Source organism: Chiloscyllium punctatum, chromosome 22 (genome assembly GCF_047496795.1).
Source record: "Chiloscyllium punctatum isolate Juve2018m chromosome 22, sChiPun1.3, whole genome shotgun sequence".
NCBI lineage: Eukaryota > Metazoa > Chordata > Chondrichthyes > Orectolobiformes > Hemiscylliidae > Chiloscyllium > Chiloscyllium punctatum.
Window position 1 is genome coordinate 67,195,223 of NC_092760.1, and position 20,103 is coordinate 67,215,325.

General features: G+C 42.0%; 1 protein-coding gene across 1 annotated transcript in view; it reads right to left on the minus strand.

Moving 5' to 3' along the window:
- The window catches only part of LOC140493745 (doublecortin domain-containing protein 1-like), a 621,788-nt gene that overhangs the window by 334,016 nt on the left and 267,669 nt on the right, over positions 1-20,103 (minus strand). Inside the window, exon 14 of the mRNA XM_072592573.1 lies at positions 2,928-3,045. Within this exon, the coding sequence (XP_072448674.1) occupies positions 2,928-3,045 (118 nt within the window). The remainder of the gene's footprint in view (positions 1-2,927; positions 3,046-20,103) is intronic.

Here is a 20,103-nt window from a genome sequence, read left to right on the forward strand (position 1 = left end):
TCTTTCCGAATATTTTGGCTCTAGTTTTCAATCTTTCTTAACTTCCATTTCAAATGACATTTGTCAGCCACAGTGAAGATAAACACCATGAAGTAGTGTTGTTTATAGCTCAGAAGACACCAAACAACAAGTCAAAGCACAAAATACCACAGCTTTACAATCAGACAAACTGCTGGAGGCAGCAGCTTGGAGCTCCACAGCAGTACAGACTAATTATGAGCTTATTTTTCCAGGAGAGAAAAGAAACATTGAAATACTTGTTAAATAGGAAAAAAGGAGTCAAAGCTAGTTGACATGGGGTAACACAACGCATAATTGTATCAGCAGGCATTTTGCTATTGTCAGTGCTATTTAAAAAGGGCAAATCCTCTATTATAGCTAAGCTTTAACTCTTTAAAGCTACAATTTTCCATGCATGCTTTATAGTTGCAATATAGTAAGTCGAGAGTGTGGTGCTGGGAAAGGACAACAGGTCAGGCAGCATCTGAGGAGCAGGAGAATTGATATTCAGGCATAAGCCCTTCATCCATCGAACTCATTAATCTGGGAGCATTGAGGAATGAAGGTGAGGGGTATCCTTATTTTGATGACCAAATATATTTCTGAAAATGTCTTCTGTTATAGAATATTTGTTGTAACGTATGCATCTTTGCTGTCACTCAATTCAAAGTGAATAGCTTAAACCATGCTGGCTTTGTAGTGATCCTAAACTTGAATGCTCTCTTTGCCAATAGATTTTGGGTGAATTGGGTGAGATACAGTGCTATGTAACAGAGTACAATGTCAAGCATTCATCCCTGTCATTCAACTAAAGCCTGGGTTTCTGATCTGAATTCTACTGTTGGGGAGAGACAAGGCCCATTGTCATAACATAGCAGGAAAGATTAATGAGCCAATCATTCACAACTGATTGCTGGATCTGATAAGGACTATGAAAAAGCTGACAAATAGTCATTTTGTGGTATAGAACTTGGGTGTTGCTTAATGTCAAAGCATTTTGTCTTGCATCTTAAGAACAATTTGTAAGAAATACCAAAAAAAAGAGAAACCAACATTTATACTGTATCAGAGGAAAATCCTGATTGATTGGCAAGTGGACTCAGATTGGTAGAGGTACAACTATGGAGAATGGACCAATTAATGATGAATGACAGCTAATTACCAAGCCTTGTTTGTATTTTAAAACCAAGTAGGATTACACTGATTGGTCAAGGCATTGTCCTGAAAAATGAACCAGCAAATGGCTGTCACCTATTTCATTGAGTTAGAACAAGCAGTTTGTACATTTTTTTTTCTGCCTGCCAAGAACAGGGCTCTGTGCACAAATATATGTGGCTTCTAGTGCTAGAAAGTGCACAATACTGAGAGCCCAACAGATTATCTTAAATTGATTGCCAGCATAATTATTGTACACTCCGGATTTAGCAAGTATTGTCCAGTCTTGGAATCACATCTAATGTTGGACACTGTGTTGTGGGTTCTGCATATCCCTTCAGCAGTTCACAACAAGTAACTATACCCAACCATCCTGTGTTCACAAAACCAACCCTACAAAACTGAACAAAATTGATAATCTGTTTCTTTTGTTGGGGTAATTCCTTGATCAGAGTCAAACTGCCTGGTTTAGAATTGAAACAAAGCTTGGCAGTTTACTGTCAGACATTATTAAATGGTGCATTCTTATGGTAATGTTTCGGTCAGTGTTTATTTGGCAACCAGTTAGCAATCTCCTCGGACATAGTTTCAATATTGTTTTCTTTTTACGTTGGAATTTTTTGAGAGCTGCTCTGATGAATGCAAGACGTAAAGTGTTGACAAAAGGTGTGTTTTTTGGAGCTGACAATTGATGTACCATCTTTTGGAGAGACACTGTGGTGGAAGTAGGTCAATAGGAGATATGTGCACCAAGAAATAAGATAAAGCATCTTGAAGAGGAGAGGGGTCTATTCCTTTAACAAAGGGTTGATGACAGTCTGTCTGAGTAAACTGGACAAGCTTCTGCCTTTTCCACTCAAACATTGGAGAGACACTAGTTGGACAGAATGGCTCAAACCCAGATCTACAAGTGCCAGAAGAATCTGTCTGCCTTATTCAACAGAGGTTCCCTTCCACTAAGTGTGAAATTTCTGCTAGGGTCTGCGTTGGAGGGCACACATACACACGCACACACACGATAAGTTTTTCTTATAGAAATAGATGAAGTCACTCGTAAGAGAGTGAATATATGTCATCATTTCATCCATCTGCTCTGCTGTTTCTGACAAAGCTAGGAAGAATAAAAACAAATCTCACAGCATGAGATCTCATGCTGTCTTATATTTTAAATTATTCAACATAGCCCAGATCTGATTCTGCACAGATATTTCCACCTGACCCTTTCACCAATGAATGCTATCAGATTTTGGGTTTTCCCAGAACAGGGAAGGTTTTGGTAGCTGAAATCAGAGTTAATACATCAGTCATCTATACAACAAGTAATGCAAATCAAAGGCTTTAATTTAACCCTACTTTCCAATGTTTTGCAGTTACAGCAACATTATTAACCATGCAAGTATGACAACACATTTACTGATATTAATAATCACCACTGCGGCTATAAACTGTCCACTCCCAAAACAATCCCTGAGTAAACATTTCTGCAAAATGTCTTGAAGATGGCGAGTGCTTGTAGGTTTAAGAAACAAGGATATTAGCACTGAAGGTGAATTTTGGGTCATGCCCTATTTCCGGCACACCCTCTAAAATGTATTTAGGATGTGCCAATACAGGCATAGATTAAATATACCTAAACCAACTGCCTTAGCACTGACCCAATGCTTCAATTAAGTCAATGAAGTAGCAATGAATGTTTTCAACTCAAGTGTAATAAATATCACAAAGAAAATTCTGCCAGATTTGGTCAACAGTTAAACCGGAGTAGTACCTACTTTCCATCGAAGGAAATGATAATTCCTTGTCATATCCATCTTTTCATAACCGGATTGATACGAGCATGCCCAGTCATAGTTGTCCGGGAATTCTGTGCACACTTCCCAAGTCTCACATCTATAAAGTCAATCACACATTAAATTTTGTGCATTACAACAACCTCATTTTAAACTACAAGTTTTTTTCATAATTTTTTTAATTTCAATTTATGACTGCTTTTCCTTCAGGAAGCACAACAACAAACAACTGAAATATTCCCAGGCAGAGGTATTTGAATGAAATCTTCTTACGAGAAAGAAGTAACTAAAGTTTCATTTTCAAGTTCTTACTGCCTCACTTTAATATCAACTTCATGATTTCAATGTCCGGTTACAGGGTTCTGGATGAAATGCAAACATTTAATGACCATACACAAGTAATCATATTCTTACAAGTAACCACTAGCCTCACAAACTACTTCATTCACCACACCCTCTTTCAATTCCTGTCAACAATACTGGCCTCACACCACTGTACTACATTTAGCACTGTTGCAAGTCTCACCCACGACTCAGTTTGCATGCGTGCGTATACACACACACACAATAATAGGCATATCACCCAAAGACATTGCACCAAAGTCACTGACTTATTTCTCTCTCTATTGCAGGAGACAATAACCTATAGGACAACTGGAGGCATATGAAAGCACCAGCACACCAATATGGACACATTGTCAAAGCAGTTACCCAATCTGCATGTGGTTTCCAACAATGTAAAGGAGGCTGTAATATGAGCAGCAAATACAGCAGACGAGATTGAAAGAAAACCAATAAGTCATCAAGTCTCAAGCTCTTCAAAACCTAGTTCCTGGAAGAATCTTAAATTTGACTGAAGTGTCCAAGTATGAGTATCATCTTGCTGTGCCTTCATCACTACAAAAAGGAACTCTGATACATAAGTCAACTGCAGCTGCCTGAATGAGCCCCTTTGAAGAAAGAAAGAGTTTCATTGGACACTGATTTGCTGGAATTAGGCAAAAATTACATGAATTAAGTCCATACCCTGATCTTTAAGTTACCCTCTATTACATCCATTTCCCTTCCCTACTTTTCCTTTTTTAAAAAAAATTTTTCTTCTTTGTACACCTTTTTGTTTTGTTATTTATTCATGGGATGAAAGCATCACTCACTGGGCCAACTTTTTTTTTATATATATTGTCCATTCCTAATAACTAGAGGGCAATTAAGAGTCAATCACATTGCTGTGGATCTGGAATCAGATGTAAATGAGATCAGATATCAGCCTGGAAGGCCTTCTGACTTTGCAAAGAGGCTTTCTCGCCTCCATTCTAATTTCTGCAGCAGCAACTCTAGCGATGTGGCAAATTTCCTTCTGTAAAGAATGATCACCAATGAATTAGATGGGTTTTTGTGACAACGGTGATGATATGGTTACAATTAGGGAGACTTTTTTTAAAATCCTGTCATTATTTTTTATAATTCAAGTTTTTCAGCACCCACAGGAATTTGAACTCATGCTCTCAAAAGGTTATCCAGGCTCTGGATTACTCATCTAGTGGCATTACCATGATGTCACCTATTCATTCATTGTGACCATCATGCCCCAAATGCATGAGTAAACCAAACTTCTGTTTTAAATATTAAATAAAAAGAGTTTGTTAGTGGTCACCGAAATGAATTGGACTACAGAAATTGGAAATGTAGTGGGAAAGCCAAGGATGCTAAAGCCAGCTAAGTCAGTGCTTCCTGGACTGAAAACACAGTCAGGACAAAACCCAGAGCTCAAAAGGCCAAGAAAGACCCGAAAGAGCCAGAAGGGGTCAGGAGATATCCCATAGAGGCTGGACAAACCAAATGGTTTCAGTACAGCCCTGCAACCCTGCAAAAGGCTGGAAAACATTCAGAGACCTGCAGGAGGTAAAGGAATCTTGTCAGGAGTAAGGAAGGACAGGGAAGCTCCCTTCATTTTTAAAAGAAAGGTGAAATCGGTACTCTAACATTAAAAAGGACTCAATAAAAGTACCTATAGAATTCATAAAGACCTAGAGCCTATGACCCTGAATAAACAAGAAGTTTGGCTAAGTGAAACCTTTCTTCCACATTTAGAAGGATATAAGGAAAGGCTCCCAAACAGACACCTAATTGGTGTCACTTGGAGGTCACCACTGATGATGTTACCTAGCCAGGTAATGAAACGTCTGGATATCAAACCAACAGATCAGCGAGCAAACCTACACCCTAGACACCTGATTGGCAAGAGAATGGCCTCCCTTGGTTTAAAAAGAAATTAGGGCTTCTGCTTGATGAGCAAGGTGCCTTACCCAGTGAAAGGCCACCAGGTAGATCCACCAAAGCTAATTCAACACCTGTGAGCAAGGGTGTCCCCAAAGATATAGGACAGCACAAGAAGACAGAAAGGTCTCAAAACTGGCAGAAAAGTTATTAAAAAGGAGAGCATCCAAGAAAAACAGGAGATCTGGATGCCCCACCATTTTCCCAACCTTAGACAGAGAATAGGGAAGTTCTGATTGACACTCAGTTAATGAGGGAGATGTCTCACATGGTTGAATTGCCACAGGGTAGTATAGCAATAGCAAGTAGGCTCCCAAGGGCAGTAGCATTCCAAATATTATGGGTCAGTTTGTGGACCAAGCCTTCTCTAAAGTAACAGAAAATAGTTCCAATGCAGGAATAAACCCAGAACCAAGTCAACTGGTTTCCAGAAGGTGGACATACCCAAGGGCAGTTAGGTACAGTGTGTTGAGAAGGAGGAACTGAAGGCTTCTCCAAGGTTGCCAGACATCAGAATCTTAAATTTTAAATATCCTGTTTGATTTGGCCACCTTGCTCAGGATAGTTATTGAAATCCACCAAGGTCAGCCAAGGGTACCCAGGTAACAGTCCATGGCATGAGCATGGAAGAACCCCCCAGAGTATATCGCAAGTCACACCAGCTGTGCCCTGACAAGCTGGCACAGGTCACACAGGAAATCCAGAAAAACACAGACACTGAAATAGTTGAACTCAGCTAGAGCTTCCCCATGGCACTAACCCCAAAAAGGCTCTACATGTACCACCGGAAATTCAATACAAGAGTAGACTCCATGCCAAGTCCATGTGCTGAGGTTTTACAGATAAGGTTGGCCACTCAGTCTATCCTTTTAAGGAGTGAGTTTTGCTGAGGTACAGACAAGTTTCCATAACCCTCAGAATGAGAGAAAACTCAGCCTTTGTCATCCTGGCAGGCTTGTACCAGAGTAAGGTCGTACCCTTTGGCCTTAGAAAAAATGTTCAGCAGCTTGCCAGAGGCTGACAAATCAACTGGACTGAGACTTTTTGCAGATTAGCTGGGTGACTTTACTTGAGAAAGGATGTACTGGCACTGGAGAGGTGCAGAGGAGGTTCACTGGGTTGACTCTAGTTTAGGGGGTTGGCTTATGAGAAGAGACTGAATAGACTGGGATTATATTCATTGGCATTCAGAATAATATGGGGAGAATCTTATAGCAACACCTAAAATTACGAAGGGATTAGATAAGATGGAAGTAGAGAAGATGTTTCCACTGGCAGGTGAAATTAGGACAAGAGGGCGTAGCCTCAAGGTTAGAGGGAGCAGACTGAGGACTGAATTGAGAATGAACTTCTTCGCCCAGAGCGTTGTGAATCTATGGGATTTCCTGCCCAGTGAAGTAATTAATGCTACTTCAGTAAACATTTTCAAAGCTAAGATAATTTTTTTTGGAACAATAAGGGAATTAAGGGGTACAGTGAGAGGGCAGGTAAGTGGATCTGAGTCCATGAAAAGATCAGCTATGATCTTATTGAATGCAGAGCAGGCTTGAAAGGCCAGATGGCCTCCTCCTGCTCCTAGTTCTTATGTTCTTATGTTACAGCACCAAAAGGAAAATCACAGCAGGTGTAGAACAAGGAGTAACCAACAAGATTCCACAAGGCTGAGGATTCTGGATAATCTAAAATGGAGGATAGGAAAAATTTCTAGCTGAACAGGGTGCTCCTTTTTTGAGATATTTTAGGTGGAGGTGATTTCCTCTAATTCCAGGAGCAGCAATTACTGTTTTATATGCTGTTGCATTGTTTTGGAACTATGGAGGGAAAAAAAAGTCAAAACAACGGTACTTTTAAAAGGGATTAGATTACTTACAGTGTGGAAACAAGCCCTTCGGCCCAACAAGTCCACACCGACCTGCCGAAGAGCAACCCACCCAGACCCATTCCCCTACATTTACCCCTGCCCCTAACACTACAGGGGATTGAGTATGGCCAATTCACCTGACCTGCACATTTTTGGACTGTGGGAGGAAACCGGAGCACCCGGAGGAAACCCCCGCAGACACGGGGAGAATGTGCAAATTCCACACAGTCGGTTGCCTGAGGTGGGAATTGAACCCAGGTCTCTGGTGCTGTGAGGCAGCAGTGCCACCGTGCCACCCGGAGAGGACAGACAAAGCTAGCATGTGGTCAGGCCAATGCCAGAGAGAGAGAGAGAGAAAAAGAAACCCACACTGCTAACTGGCACAGCAGTGAACCTGCGCAGTTACTGCCTTTTCTGTTTGAATTCATGTATCACTGGACATTGGAGTGCATCGAGGAAAATTAACAAATCAGTGAAATTCACAACTGATTTTGGAGGAATCTGTTTGGGAGAGGTCACAGCACAGAAACAGATAAGTGATTAATTTTAAGTACTGCCTTGATGCAAATCGACAGTAGTGAGTTGTTTTTTTTTCTTGATTATATGTTTTATTGAGATATGTCTCTTGATTAAAATTTAAAAATATAAGCCATAAGTATTAAGTTAGCCTGGAGCAGTGTTTTGTTGAGGAATAAGATGGTGCTATTTTCTGGGTCTGTAGATTGGAAGCAAAAAATGGCCCTTAATAGAGTGATATGCTCTTCTTGTTGAATGTGGGAATTTAGGGAGAGTTTATGTATTACTGAGGATTATATCTGCAACAAATGCTATTGATTGTGAATCCTATCAGATCAAATGGATCAGTTGGAGTGACAGTGAGAGGCAATGAAGAATTTACGAGAGTAAGAGGTGTGAAGGATGGCAGTTATGCAAATGGAGCAAAGTCACTGATAGTCACATCGATGGGTTAACTCCAGGAAAGGTAAGAGAGACAGGCAAGTAGTGCAAGAGTCTTCTGTGGCTATCCCCATTACAAATATGTATGCTGTTTTGGAAATTATAGGGGGTGATGGATTCTCAGGGGAATGTAGCACGAACAGCTAAGTTTCTTGATATCGAGACTGGCTCTAATGCAACGAGGGGTACTTTGGGTTCCAAGAGATCGATTGTGTTATGGGACACTCTAGTCCAAGGCACAGACAGATGTTTCTGTGGCCAGCAGTGAAAAAATCAAAATGGTGTGTAGCCTCCCGGATGCCAGGATCAAGGATGTCTCAGAGAGGGTGCAGAATGTTCTCAAGGGAAAAGAGGGCCCAGCAGCAGGTCATTGTACACATTGGAACCAACAACATAGGAAGGGAAAAGGATGAGATTCAGAAGGGAGAATAGAGAGAGTTAGGCAGGAATTTAAAAAAAAAAGAGGTCCTCGAGAGTAGTAATATCTGGATTACTCCCGGTGCTATGAGCTAGTGAGGGTAGGACTAGGAGGATGGAGCAGATGAATGCATGGCTGAGGAGCTGGTGTATAAGAGAAGGATTCACATTTTTGGATCATTGGAATCTCTTCTGGGGTAGAAGTGACCTGTACAAGAAGGACGGATTGCCCCTGAATTGGAAAGGGACTAATATGTACTGGCAGGGAGATTCGCTAGAGTTGCTCGGGAGGATTTGAATTAGTAACGTGGGGGGTGTGACACAGGGAGATAGTGAGAAAAGAGATCAATCGGAGACTGGTACAGTTGAGAACAGATGGCAAGTAATCAGGGCAGGCAGGGACAAAGCAGAGAACAAGGTAGGACTGATAAATTAAACTGTATTTATTTCAATGCAAGAGGCCTAACAGGTCAGGCAGATGAACTCAGGGCATGGTTACGAACATGGGACTGGGATATCATAGCAATTACAGAAACGTGGCTCAGGGATAGACAGGACTGGCAGCTTAATGTTTCAGGATATAAATGCTACAGCAAGGATAGAAAAGGAGGCAAGAAAGGAGGGGGAGTGGAAGTTTTGATAAGGGATAGCATTACAGCTGCACTAAGGGAGGATATTCCCAGAAATACATCCAGGGAAGTTATTTGGGTGGAACTGAAAAATAAGAAAGAGATAACCACATTATTGGGATTGTATTATAGACCCCATAAAAGTCAGTGGGAAATTGAGAAACAAATTTTTAAGGAGATTTCAGTTATCTATAAGAATAATAGGGTGGTGATGTTAGGGGATTTTTACTTTCCAAACATAGACTGGGACTGCCATAGTGTTTAGGTTTTAGATGGAGAGGAATTTAAGTGTGTACAAGAACATTTTCTGATTCAGTATGTCAATGTGCCTACTGGACCAGGTGCAAAACTTGACCTACTCTTGGGAAATAAGGCAGGGCAGGTGACTGAGGTGTCAGTTGGGGAGCACTTTGGGTCCAGCGACCATAATTCTCTTAGTTATAAAATAGTGATGGAAAAGGATGGACCAGATCCAAAAGCTGAAGTTCTAAATTGGAGGAAGGCTAATTTTGACGGTATTAGGCAAGAAATTTCAAAAGCTGACTGGGGACAGATGTCCGCAGGTAAAGGGACGGCTGGAAAATGGGACGCCTTCAGAAATGAGATAATGAGAGGTCCAGAGACAGTATATTTCTGTTGGGGTGAAAGGAAAGGCTGGTAAGTGTAGGGAATGCTGGATGATGAGAGAAATTGAGGGTTTGGCTGAGAAAAAGAAGGAAGCATATGTTATGTATAGACAAGATGGATCAAGCGAATTGTTATATGAGTATAAAGGCAGTAAGAGTATACTGAGGAAAATCAGGAGGGCAAAAAGGGGATATGAGATAGCTTTGGAATTAAGGAGAAGCCAAAGTGTTTTTACAAATACATTAAGGACAAAAAGGGTAACTAGGAAAAGAATAGGACCCCTCAAAGTTCAGCAAGGCAGCCTTTCATGTGAAGCTGCAGAAGATGGGGGAGATAATAAACAAGTATTTTGCACCAGTGTTTACTATGGAGAAGAACATGGAAGATATAAAATCTCGGGAAATAGATGGTGACATTTTGAAAAATATCCATATTACAGATGAGCAAGTGCTGGATATCTTGAAATGCATAAAAGCGGATAAATCCCCAGGACCTGATCAGGAGTACCCTCAAACTCCGTGGGAAGCTCGGGAAGAAATTACTGGGCCCCTTGCTGAGATATTTGTATCATCAATAGTCACAGGTGAGGTGCCGAAGGACTGGAGGTTGGCTAACATGTTGCCACTATTTAAGAAAGGTGCTAAGAACAAACCGGGAACTATAGACCGGTGAGCCTGATGGTGGGCAAGTTGTTGGAGGGAATCCTGAGGAACAGGATGAGGGGTGACTTTATAGAGGTTTATAAAATCATGAGGGGCATGGATACAACAAAATAGACAAAGTCTTTTCTCTGGGGTGGGGGAGTCCAGAACTAGAGGGCATAGGTTTAGGGTGAGAGGGGAAAGATATAAAAGGGACTTATGGGGCAACATTTTCATGCAGAGGTTGTTATGTGTATGGAATAAGCAGACGTTTGAGCAGAGGTTTGCCACGAGGGTGGGTGTTGTCAGGAGCATAAGGAGTGATCCATGACCCGTTCAGCCCTGCCAAGATAAAATCCACAATCTTCTCTGTTAAACCATACTCACTTTAAACCTATGACTCTGCTCACTTCCCATTACTCATCATCCAGTCTCTCTCTCACTCACTCACACACTCTCTCCCACCCCACCCTTCCACTAACAATCCTGCATGCCCTCTACACTGTCACTCACTCACTCTGGACATTTCACCTCTTGTACTCTAACCTGCACCAGTACTAACAGTTGTGCCAGCCACTTCCATCCCAAATCTGTCCCTTTCTCTTTCTAGGATGAAACGGCCAATAAACGAGACAGCTGAAAGACCTTGAATGGTGGAGTGTCCAACATTTGGCTCCTCAACCCCTAAAAGAAGGGAATCCTTTCCCGGAGAGGAAAATAAATGTCCAGTCTTGTCATCACCTTGTTGTTGTGTATTACACTGGGTGAGATTAGCACATGCTCAAATGCAGGCAGCTGTTAATGAATTAGCATTATTTAATTGTCCTCAGCAGGCACTGAGCAGAGAGGGCAATAAAACAAATGGTCAGATTTTATAATATGCTACAACGTACAATATATTTGGATTGCCAAGCCCTGCTTGATAAAGTGCCACACAAAATGGTACATTGCAAAATAAGGGCTCAAAGAGGGGAGTAAAATATCAGCTTGGATTGAGGATCAGTTAATTGACAAAAATCAACAAGTTGAGACAAACAAACTATTAGTGTATAATCAATGGAGTTCTGCAACGTTCAAATATTTGCAATCTATATGAATGACTTAGATGAAGAGAGCAAAGGTGAAATATTATTCGGGGGGGGGGGGCTGAATGATGTGGATTACAGTGAGAAAACTGGACTGAATTACGTGGAAGGTTGGGCGAAGCTTTTCTCAACATTGGGAGAACCTTGTTGCATTTCCAAATAGAATTCCAGATGGCAAGATGGGATTCTTGCTGGGGACCTGAGAGATGTTTTGTTAATAGAGGCTTTTGCTTGTCAGCCTGAGAGGTGATGCATTGGTGGTAAAGAATCCCTTAGGGGTCTGTGATGCTGCCTCAACTGTTTGCAATATACATCAGTGACTTAGATTAAGCAAGCAAACAGTCAATTGTCTTCCTCACAAATGTATTTGAGGTGGTTTCTTTCTCATGGTAACCAGAAGATTCCAATTACAAGGACCGTGCTGAAATTGAGAATCTAGTTTATATTAGGACATCTAAGAGTGAGATGGCACTGAGATTTGCTTTCTGTGGAAGGAACTGATTGCTAAGGAAGATGGTTGTAGATTACATTTCAAATTAAAAGAAATATCCACATCATTGTGGGTATGGTGTGCACTTATTGAACATACTTGTAGCCAACCCTCAGGAACAAAAAAAAAGTCAGGTTGTTGAGCAAAGCCAATAAACTGACTTAAAAGGAGAAGTGCAGAGAGACCATAATTATGGCAATGGAAGAAAGAAATGATTGCAAAGTGCAAAGACGTTCATCTCTTGAGCTGGCAGGAGCAGTTCACTGGATATTGGTGAGATCCAGTCCACAACAGCCAAGTTCACACTCAGAGACAGATATCCAGATACCACCATTGCCACGGTAGCCACCAATCACAAAATATAGGACAGCACAGCACAGGAACAGGTCTTTTAGCCCACCATGTCAGTGCCAACTATGATGCCATTCTAAAATAATCCCATCAGCCTGCACATATGGTCCATATCCCTCGAAACCCTGCCCATTCTAGTGTCTGTCTAAATGCCTTTTAAAGTTTGTTAAGGTATTGCTTCTACCACCTCTTGTAGCAGTATGTTCAGGCACCTACCACCCTCTGTAAAAAAAAACTTTCCTCACATATCTCTCTCACATATTTCCAACCTGGGAAAAAAGACTGCAAAGACTTCATGCTTCTAATAATTTTATATACTTCTATAAAGGTCACCATCAGCCTCCGATGCTCTATTGTAAATAATCAAAGTTTGTCTAATCTCTCCTTCTAGTTAATACACTCCAATCCAGGCAATATCCTGGTAAACCTCTTTTGCACCCTTTCTAAAGCCTTTATGTCCTTTCTATAGCTTGTGGACCAGAAATGCACACAATATTCCAACATGGCTTAACCAAAGTTCCATACAGCTGCAACATGACTTATCAACTTCTTATACTTAGTACCCTAATTGATGAAGGCTAGCATGCCTTATGTCTTCTTTACCACCTTATCCACTTGTGATGCCATTTTCAGAGAGCTACGTACTTGGACCCCAAGATCTTTCTCTATATATCAACCATTTCTATTCGAATGGCTATCCTTTTGGCAAAGGTATCTCACATCCAGATGTTATTAGCATTAGAGCAAACAGTAATAAGCATGAAGCTCCAGGTTACAGCTTGCCCCAAGGTTGTGCTAGATATAACGCTGTTTCTGGAATGCAACAATACTCAAAATTTATGAAAAGATAGATATGGAAACAGAAATTGACTCTAGAGTAGGAAGACTTAATTGTTCTCAACTAATTAAAATACAGCTGATTTGAATGATGGTAAAAGAGCTGATGATATAATTCCAGTGCCCGCTGTAAAAATATTCAAAGATTCACAATTTACTTTCCTCATTAATACAGCTGCAGTGCCCCTTATCTCAAAAGGAGAATACAAGGTCTCTATGTCAGTTCTTTATACAAAGTAGAGTGAAACTGAATAGTTATTCCAATAACAATATTTTAGTACAAGGTCAAGTTGGCATTACTGCGCATTATAATGATGCATTCTATTACTTGCAGCCATAGAAGAAACTATATCGCCCTTGTGGGAAGAAATTAGTTATAATTAAATAAGGCTGAGCTATTTACGAAAGGGATGAATAAAAATACAGCTGACACTGAGAACGTACAAGAAAGGGATAAAGTGGTCTTTGAGAAAGGCAGCCAAATGTTAAAAGTTACTATCAGTATGATATCAAATATGATATGCCAGTATATGATGCAAACTGTTATTCTTTCAACATTTTCCTTGAATACAGATTCATCTCAAGTCAATGAATTACCAGTGAGTTATTTTAAATACATTAATGACGTGTCGGAATCAGCTAGAGAGATAAGTGAAAGTACAAGGAAGAAGCAAAGAAGCAATGCTCAGTGAAGTGCACAATTATGTCGTGAAAGGTCAGCTTGAAGATTGTGATGATGAGAAAGTGCAGGCGGATTTTCACTTGCAAAAACAAACTGAATGTAGATTAAGTCATTTCCTGCATTGTGAACAGCCACTTTGCATTAAGACCATTATTGTGACGAAGACAGTAAACCACCACAAAATGGAAAACACCTCAGTGTACTGTAGGAGTACTCCAGAGTGATCCAAGCAGAAGAAGAGTTTCTTCAGCACCTAAGTTTTCTGCTCTAAGATATTTCATGTGGGTGTCCAGCAGCCGTTGGATACATTTTGGCCATGTCTGATTGAGTTGTGCTCTGAAGTCATGAGTCTGATGTTAGGGGAATAGCCCTTGCCATTCAGCAGTCACCCTCTGGCTCAACAGGATTGTTCAAATACTGGGGGCACAGCAGAGTGGAACAGAATAAAGGCATCATGACAGCTGTCAGACATTCATCAGCATGGTACATTGAGCAGAGTCACACACCAACTGCACATTCTTGAATTGGCAACCTTTGGGTTGTGGTACATCTTAACAGTTAGATGCAGTGCCACAAAGCCACATGTCTGTTGTAGTTGGCATCTATAGGGAAGCCAATGAGACTGAAAACCACGTAAATACTCTACTGCTTTCCTCTAATCAGAGAGAACACAACTAACGTCTACCTCCTGCAATTCAGGGACACAGTTTTCACTGCCATCCTTATCCTACTGAGGTTAGCATCCGGGTTCATGAGATTGCAGAGTTTTGTGAGCATTGTTGATATAACATAGAGACAATTGGCACTGCTCCTGGCTTAGGTTGATTTAGGAGAAATTCTCCCAGAATACCCCTGTGGGAAAAAGCAGAGTCAAAACAAGTGTGGCACTGGAAAAGCACACCAGGGGTCAGGCAACATCCGAGGAGGCAGGAGAGTCTATATTTCAGGTACAAATTCTTCATCAGAATGAAGGGCTGATGCTCAAAATTTCAACTTTCCTCCTCAGATTCTGCCTGACCTGCTGTGCTTTTCCAGCGCCACACATTTTGACTCTGATCTCCAGCATCTGCAGTCCTAGCTTCCTCATTGAAAAAAAGCATCCTGCTGAGACCTCTTCTCCTCCTCCTCCCCCCTCTCAGTTACTTGCCTCTCTCTTGTTTCTCTTCCATCTCTCTCTCGCATCTTTCAGTCCAAGGATATGAGACCTGCCAGCTTCCAAGGTTCTGGCACTATATTTAAAGATCAACTGGATATTACGGGCAGCACGGTGGCTCAGTGGTTAGCACTGCTGCCTCACAGTGCCAGGGATCAGGATTCAATTCCCACCTCGGGCAACTGTCTGTGTGGAGTTTGCACATTCTCACCATGTCCACGTGGATTTCCTCCGGGTGCTCCAGTTTCCTCCCATTGTCCAAAGGTGTGTAGGTTAGGTGAATTGGCCATGCTAAGTTGCTAAGTAGTGTTAGGTGCATTAGTCAGGGGTGAATGTAGGGGAATGGGTCTGGGTGGGTTGCTCTTCAGAGGGTCGGTGTGGACTTGTTGGGCCAAAGGGCCTGTTTCCACAGTCTAGGGAATCTAATCTGATTTAATCTACTTTCAAAGCTGCAAGTTAGGGGCTACCCTCTGCATTGAGATGTCCCTAAATTCTGACAAAAATGTACAGAAGCTCACTCCTCACTTTCTGTTAGATGAGGTAACAGAGAGAAAAAGTTAGCCCTTTTTAAGCTGATGCCTGTAATAAGAAGCCACACCATCAGACCCAGTCAGCCTGGACAGAGATAGCAGCACAGGTTAGAACAGTCTCCAATGTGAGAGAGATGGCCAGCAATGCTGCAAGAAGTTCAATAATTTCCTGAACTCTGAAGGAGGAAGAAGTACAATCTTCTCTTTACTTCCACATACTAACTCATTAACTCTGCCATTGGACATTTCTCACCAAGGGTGACACACAACAACCCCGGCATCACATCCATTGAAGCACTCACACACCTCATTACCTACAATTTTTAAAAATGTTCCCACTTTCTGAACTTGGTACTCACTCATTCCACATATCTCACCGTAACTCATGCTTGTGCAAAATTACATACTCAATCCATTCCTTTATCTCATTGCAGGAAAAATTGGCCCAATACCAAGCTGAGGGGGCCAATACAATCAGGGCCGTGACTAACATCACACCCCTATGAAAAGGTAGGCCACGGATGACCAGGACTACTTTTGCTAATGGCGAGACACCAATAGGCAACTAATCCAATAAACTTTACTGTGCTATGCTCCTTTCCAATTACCACCAACATCAACTCATTCATATTCTGCATAAACTTTTATCCATCTTCTCTGACTAGTTGCTTCTCTTATATAGCAGCACCGAGGCGCCTCAAAGCAAGAGGACACAGTATACATTCCCCACTGACATCTCTATCTTTGAGGTAGTCTGTAAATCTTCATAGGATGTACCAGGAAGGAACTTTCCATCTATACAGGGACTTTCACCTTATTGGGTACTCTATTTAGATTAGATCAGGCAGCACAATATGTTGAGTCTATACAGACTCATCCAAAGTCATTTACAGGAGACATGCACAAGGTCTCTGGCACTCAGGACTGCCAGATGAAATGCCTTGTTCTCAGCCCTAATTGATATGCTTAACCTGCAGACAGCTGGAAGTCATTTGGAATGGTGAACTAACATCATCTCCAAGAAAGGATGTGCCTTAAATTTAATTGCCTTTCAGGATTTCTGTGCTTTTAATGAATTGAGTGCATACAGTGCTGAATTTTATTACAAGAAAAAACTAAATGGTCAGGGACCACTCTTAATTTGAGGTCAGTTCAGAATGATCAGGTACTCTATTCAGAAGACCATGCTTGTCCTTGCTGAAGGGTAGTTTGACTTTTGTGTAGAACTCTCCAGAGTGGAAGAGTTTAATTTGTGGAATCTCCAGTTTGAGAGACTTTGTAGAAATCTCCTGGCATCAGGAAGTCAGGACCTCAATGTTGGAAAGAAGTCTCTACGCCATCAAAATTAGCAAGAGTCAGTTAAGCAAGATATTGAACAGTTTAATCGGAGTGGAAATGTAGTGGAATTGAATATCTGCAAAGGATATTGTTAGGAACTGGGTTGGACCTCTTGCTAATTATGCTAAGATATTTCTAAACTGTCTCACATGTGCATAATTTTGTTTTTTCTTTGGTGCAATAAACTTGTTACTTTGTTAAAAGATCATTGGTAGCCTTGTGTAAATATGTTGAATGACTTACAATCATATAATAAATTAAAACTTACAATCTATCAAGCCAAGTCTTACACTGGGATCTAGTTTGTCCATCAACTCATAACACAAAATGCAAGAGTCCAGAAATCTCTTCAAGGTACTCCAGAGGTGCCCCATTCCTTCAACTACTCTCTGTCTGCAGCAATATAAGTGGATATATGAGCCTACATCTGGGCAGGAGTCTGTCAGTAGGCCTGAGCCCTCTAAACCGAAAAGGGCCTGGGAACCAACAATCCAAGTCACAGGGCCAACCACAGTTGGCTCCCTCCACCTCAACTATGGGCACTTGTGGTCTGCACCAAGATGTAATGGGAAGGAGAGAAAAAAAAGGCACTTAGGTTAGGTGACGGCTATAGCACTGGAAATAGATTTTGATGTGGATTATTAATGTCAGCTGTGGTACTATTTTTGATGTAGCATTTGTTTATGTTACACACGAGAGATGAGGAGCCTCTTCACACAGTCCATCAATGCAAGATGTTGCAGTTGCCAGGCAATGCTCATCTCTCACAACCATCCAACTCCTTGACTGTACAGAGCTGATAAATCACAAATCCTTAAAACTTAGTTTTGAGGATATAGCCAAGGCATTGTATTTTAATATGGTTGAAGTAAGTGCTAAAGGCAATGTCTAGGGGAATTTGCCAGAGCCTGGCCTGCAGAAATCATGGCTGAAAATGTGTGGCTGGAAAAGCGCAGCAGGTCAGGCAGCATCCAAGAAGCAGGAGAATCGATGTTTCGGGCATGAGCCCTTCTTCAGGGCTTATAACCATCTTATGGATGGCTGTGAAATCAGTGATGAATCCACACATCTCAGAAGGGAAAGGTCATTCTTTTGCATGAGCTTTAAGAAACTGCAGTAATATTCAGGGCTGGGAGATATCCACATTCCCTCACAGCCCAACAGCATGCAGAAAAGCTATACAAAGTGCAAAGTTAAATGCTGTCAAACAGGATTTTCAAGCTTATCAAGGTAGCTTAACAGTCTGTGCATTCTAAAGCATTGAAGGGGCACACATCAAGGAAAGAGTTCTCTCAGGATTCCTGTCAACTAGATGGCTCTACTAACAAACTAGATTACATGACTTGTATTTCACATCCCCATAAATGCATTCAAAGCTGAATAATTTGAGTACCATGTGACATCCAAGATCATCCTCTAACCTCCACATGAAGCAAGAACTGAAGACAGCAAAGTCGCGTTGTTTAGCCAGTGAAAGCATGATTGTTGCAACTGCCCCTTGCTGTGCCTTAAAACGAATTTTGAAAGTGCTGTCTTCCAAAAGAAAACAAGAACTTGCTCCTGACTTCTCATGCAGCTCCAACCATCTCATGAACTTACTGTGCAGTTTCAAATTAGCATTTAGGACAGTGAGTGACTTTCACACTTCATCTATGACTTACCAATTCCATGCCCACCCCCACCCCCTGACATTCTTCACATTCATTTCTGTGTTACTATGCCTTGGCCCCAGTGGCCCTTCAGACTCTCCCTTCAGCCCCCAGTTTCAATTAAGCCCTCTTACATAGCTATCAAGATGCCTCCCTTTAACTTCACATGTTCCTGACTCTGGAAGTTCTTATGCCCTTTTTTGACCTACACACTGCTCATGGAGAGGCAAGAGTAATAGTGATCTGTTTGAACACCCCTCTGATAGAGCACTTACTCCCCTCTTGTTAATTATGTTGTACCCAGTAACTGCAAATACACAATATCCTGATACCTATTCCCCCAGCATACCAGTATCCAAGTTCAACTGGTAATAGGGAAAGCAAGTATGGGATGTTAGCCTTTATTTCAAAGGGAATGGAGAATAAAATTAAGGAGGTCTTACACACCTGGAATGCTGTGAATGGTTTTGGTCACATATACTGGCATTGAAGGCAGTCCAGCGACATTTCACCAGGTTGATTCTATGTACCGAGGGAGCTCCTTATTAGGAGAGGTTGAGTAAGTTGAGGTTGTACTGTTGTAGTTTGAATGAATGAGAGGCGACCTTGTTGAAATCACACCTATTCTTAGGAGGCTTGACATGTGAAATGTGGAACAGTTATTTCCCTAAGGGTTGTCAAGGCTTACCCAGACCCTGGCTCTACTCATCTTCCCCTGGACTTCTTGGAGTGTCCTGAGATAAGGTAAAAAAAATAACTGCAGATGCTGGAAACCAAATACTGGATTAGTGGTGCTGGAAGAGCACAGCAGTTCAGGCAGCATCCAACGAGCAGCGAAATCGACGTTTCGGGCAAAAGCCCTTCATCAGGAATAAAGGCAGTGAGCCTGAAGCATGGAGAGATAAGCTAGAGGAGGGTGGGGGTGGGGAGAGAGTAGCATAGAGTACAATGGGTGAGTGGGGGAGGAGATAAAGGTGATAGGTCAGGGATGGGAGGGTGGAGTGGATAGATGGAAAAGGAGCTAGGCAGGTCGGACAAGTCCGGACAAGTAAATGAGACAGAGCTGAACTGGAAGTTTGAAACTAGGATGAGGTGGGGGAAGGGGAAATGAGGAAGCTGTTGAAGTCCACATTGATGCCCTGGGGTTGAAGTGTTCCGAGGCGGAAGATAAGGCGTTCTTCCTCCAGGCATCTGGTGGTGAGGGAGCGGCGGTGAAGGAGGCCCAGGACATTCATGTCCTCAGCAGAGTGGGAGGGGGAGTTGAAACGTTGGGCCACGGGGTGGTTTGGTTGATTGGTGCGGGTGTCTCGGAGATGTTCCCTAAAGCGCTCTGCTAGGAGGCGCCCAGTCTCCCCAATGTAGAGGAGACCACATCGGGAGCAAAAGACACAATAAATGATATTAGTGGATGTGCAGGTAAAACTTTGATGGATGTGGAAGGCTCCTTTAGGGCCTTGGATAGAGGTGAGGGAGAAGGTGTGGGCACAGGTTTTACAGTTCCTGCGGTGGCAGGGGAAAGTGCCAGAATGGGAGGGTGGGTCATAGCGGGGTGTGGACCTGACCAGGTAGTCACGGAGGGAACGGTCTTTGCAGAAGGCGGAAAGGGGTGGGGAAGGAAATATATCCCTGGTGGT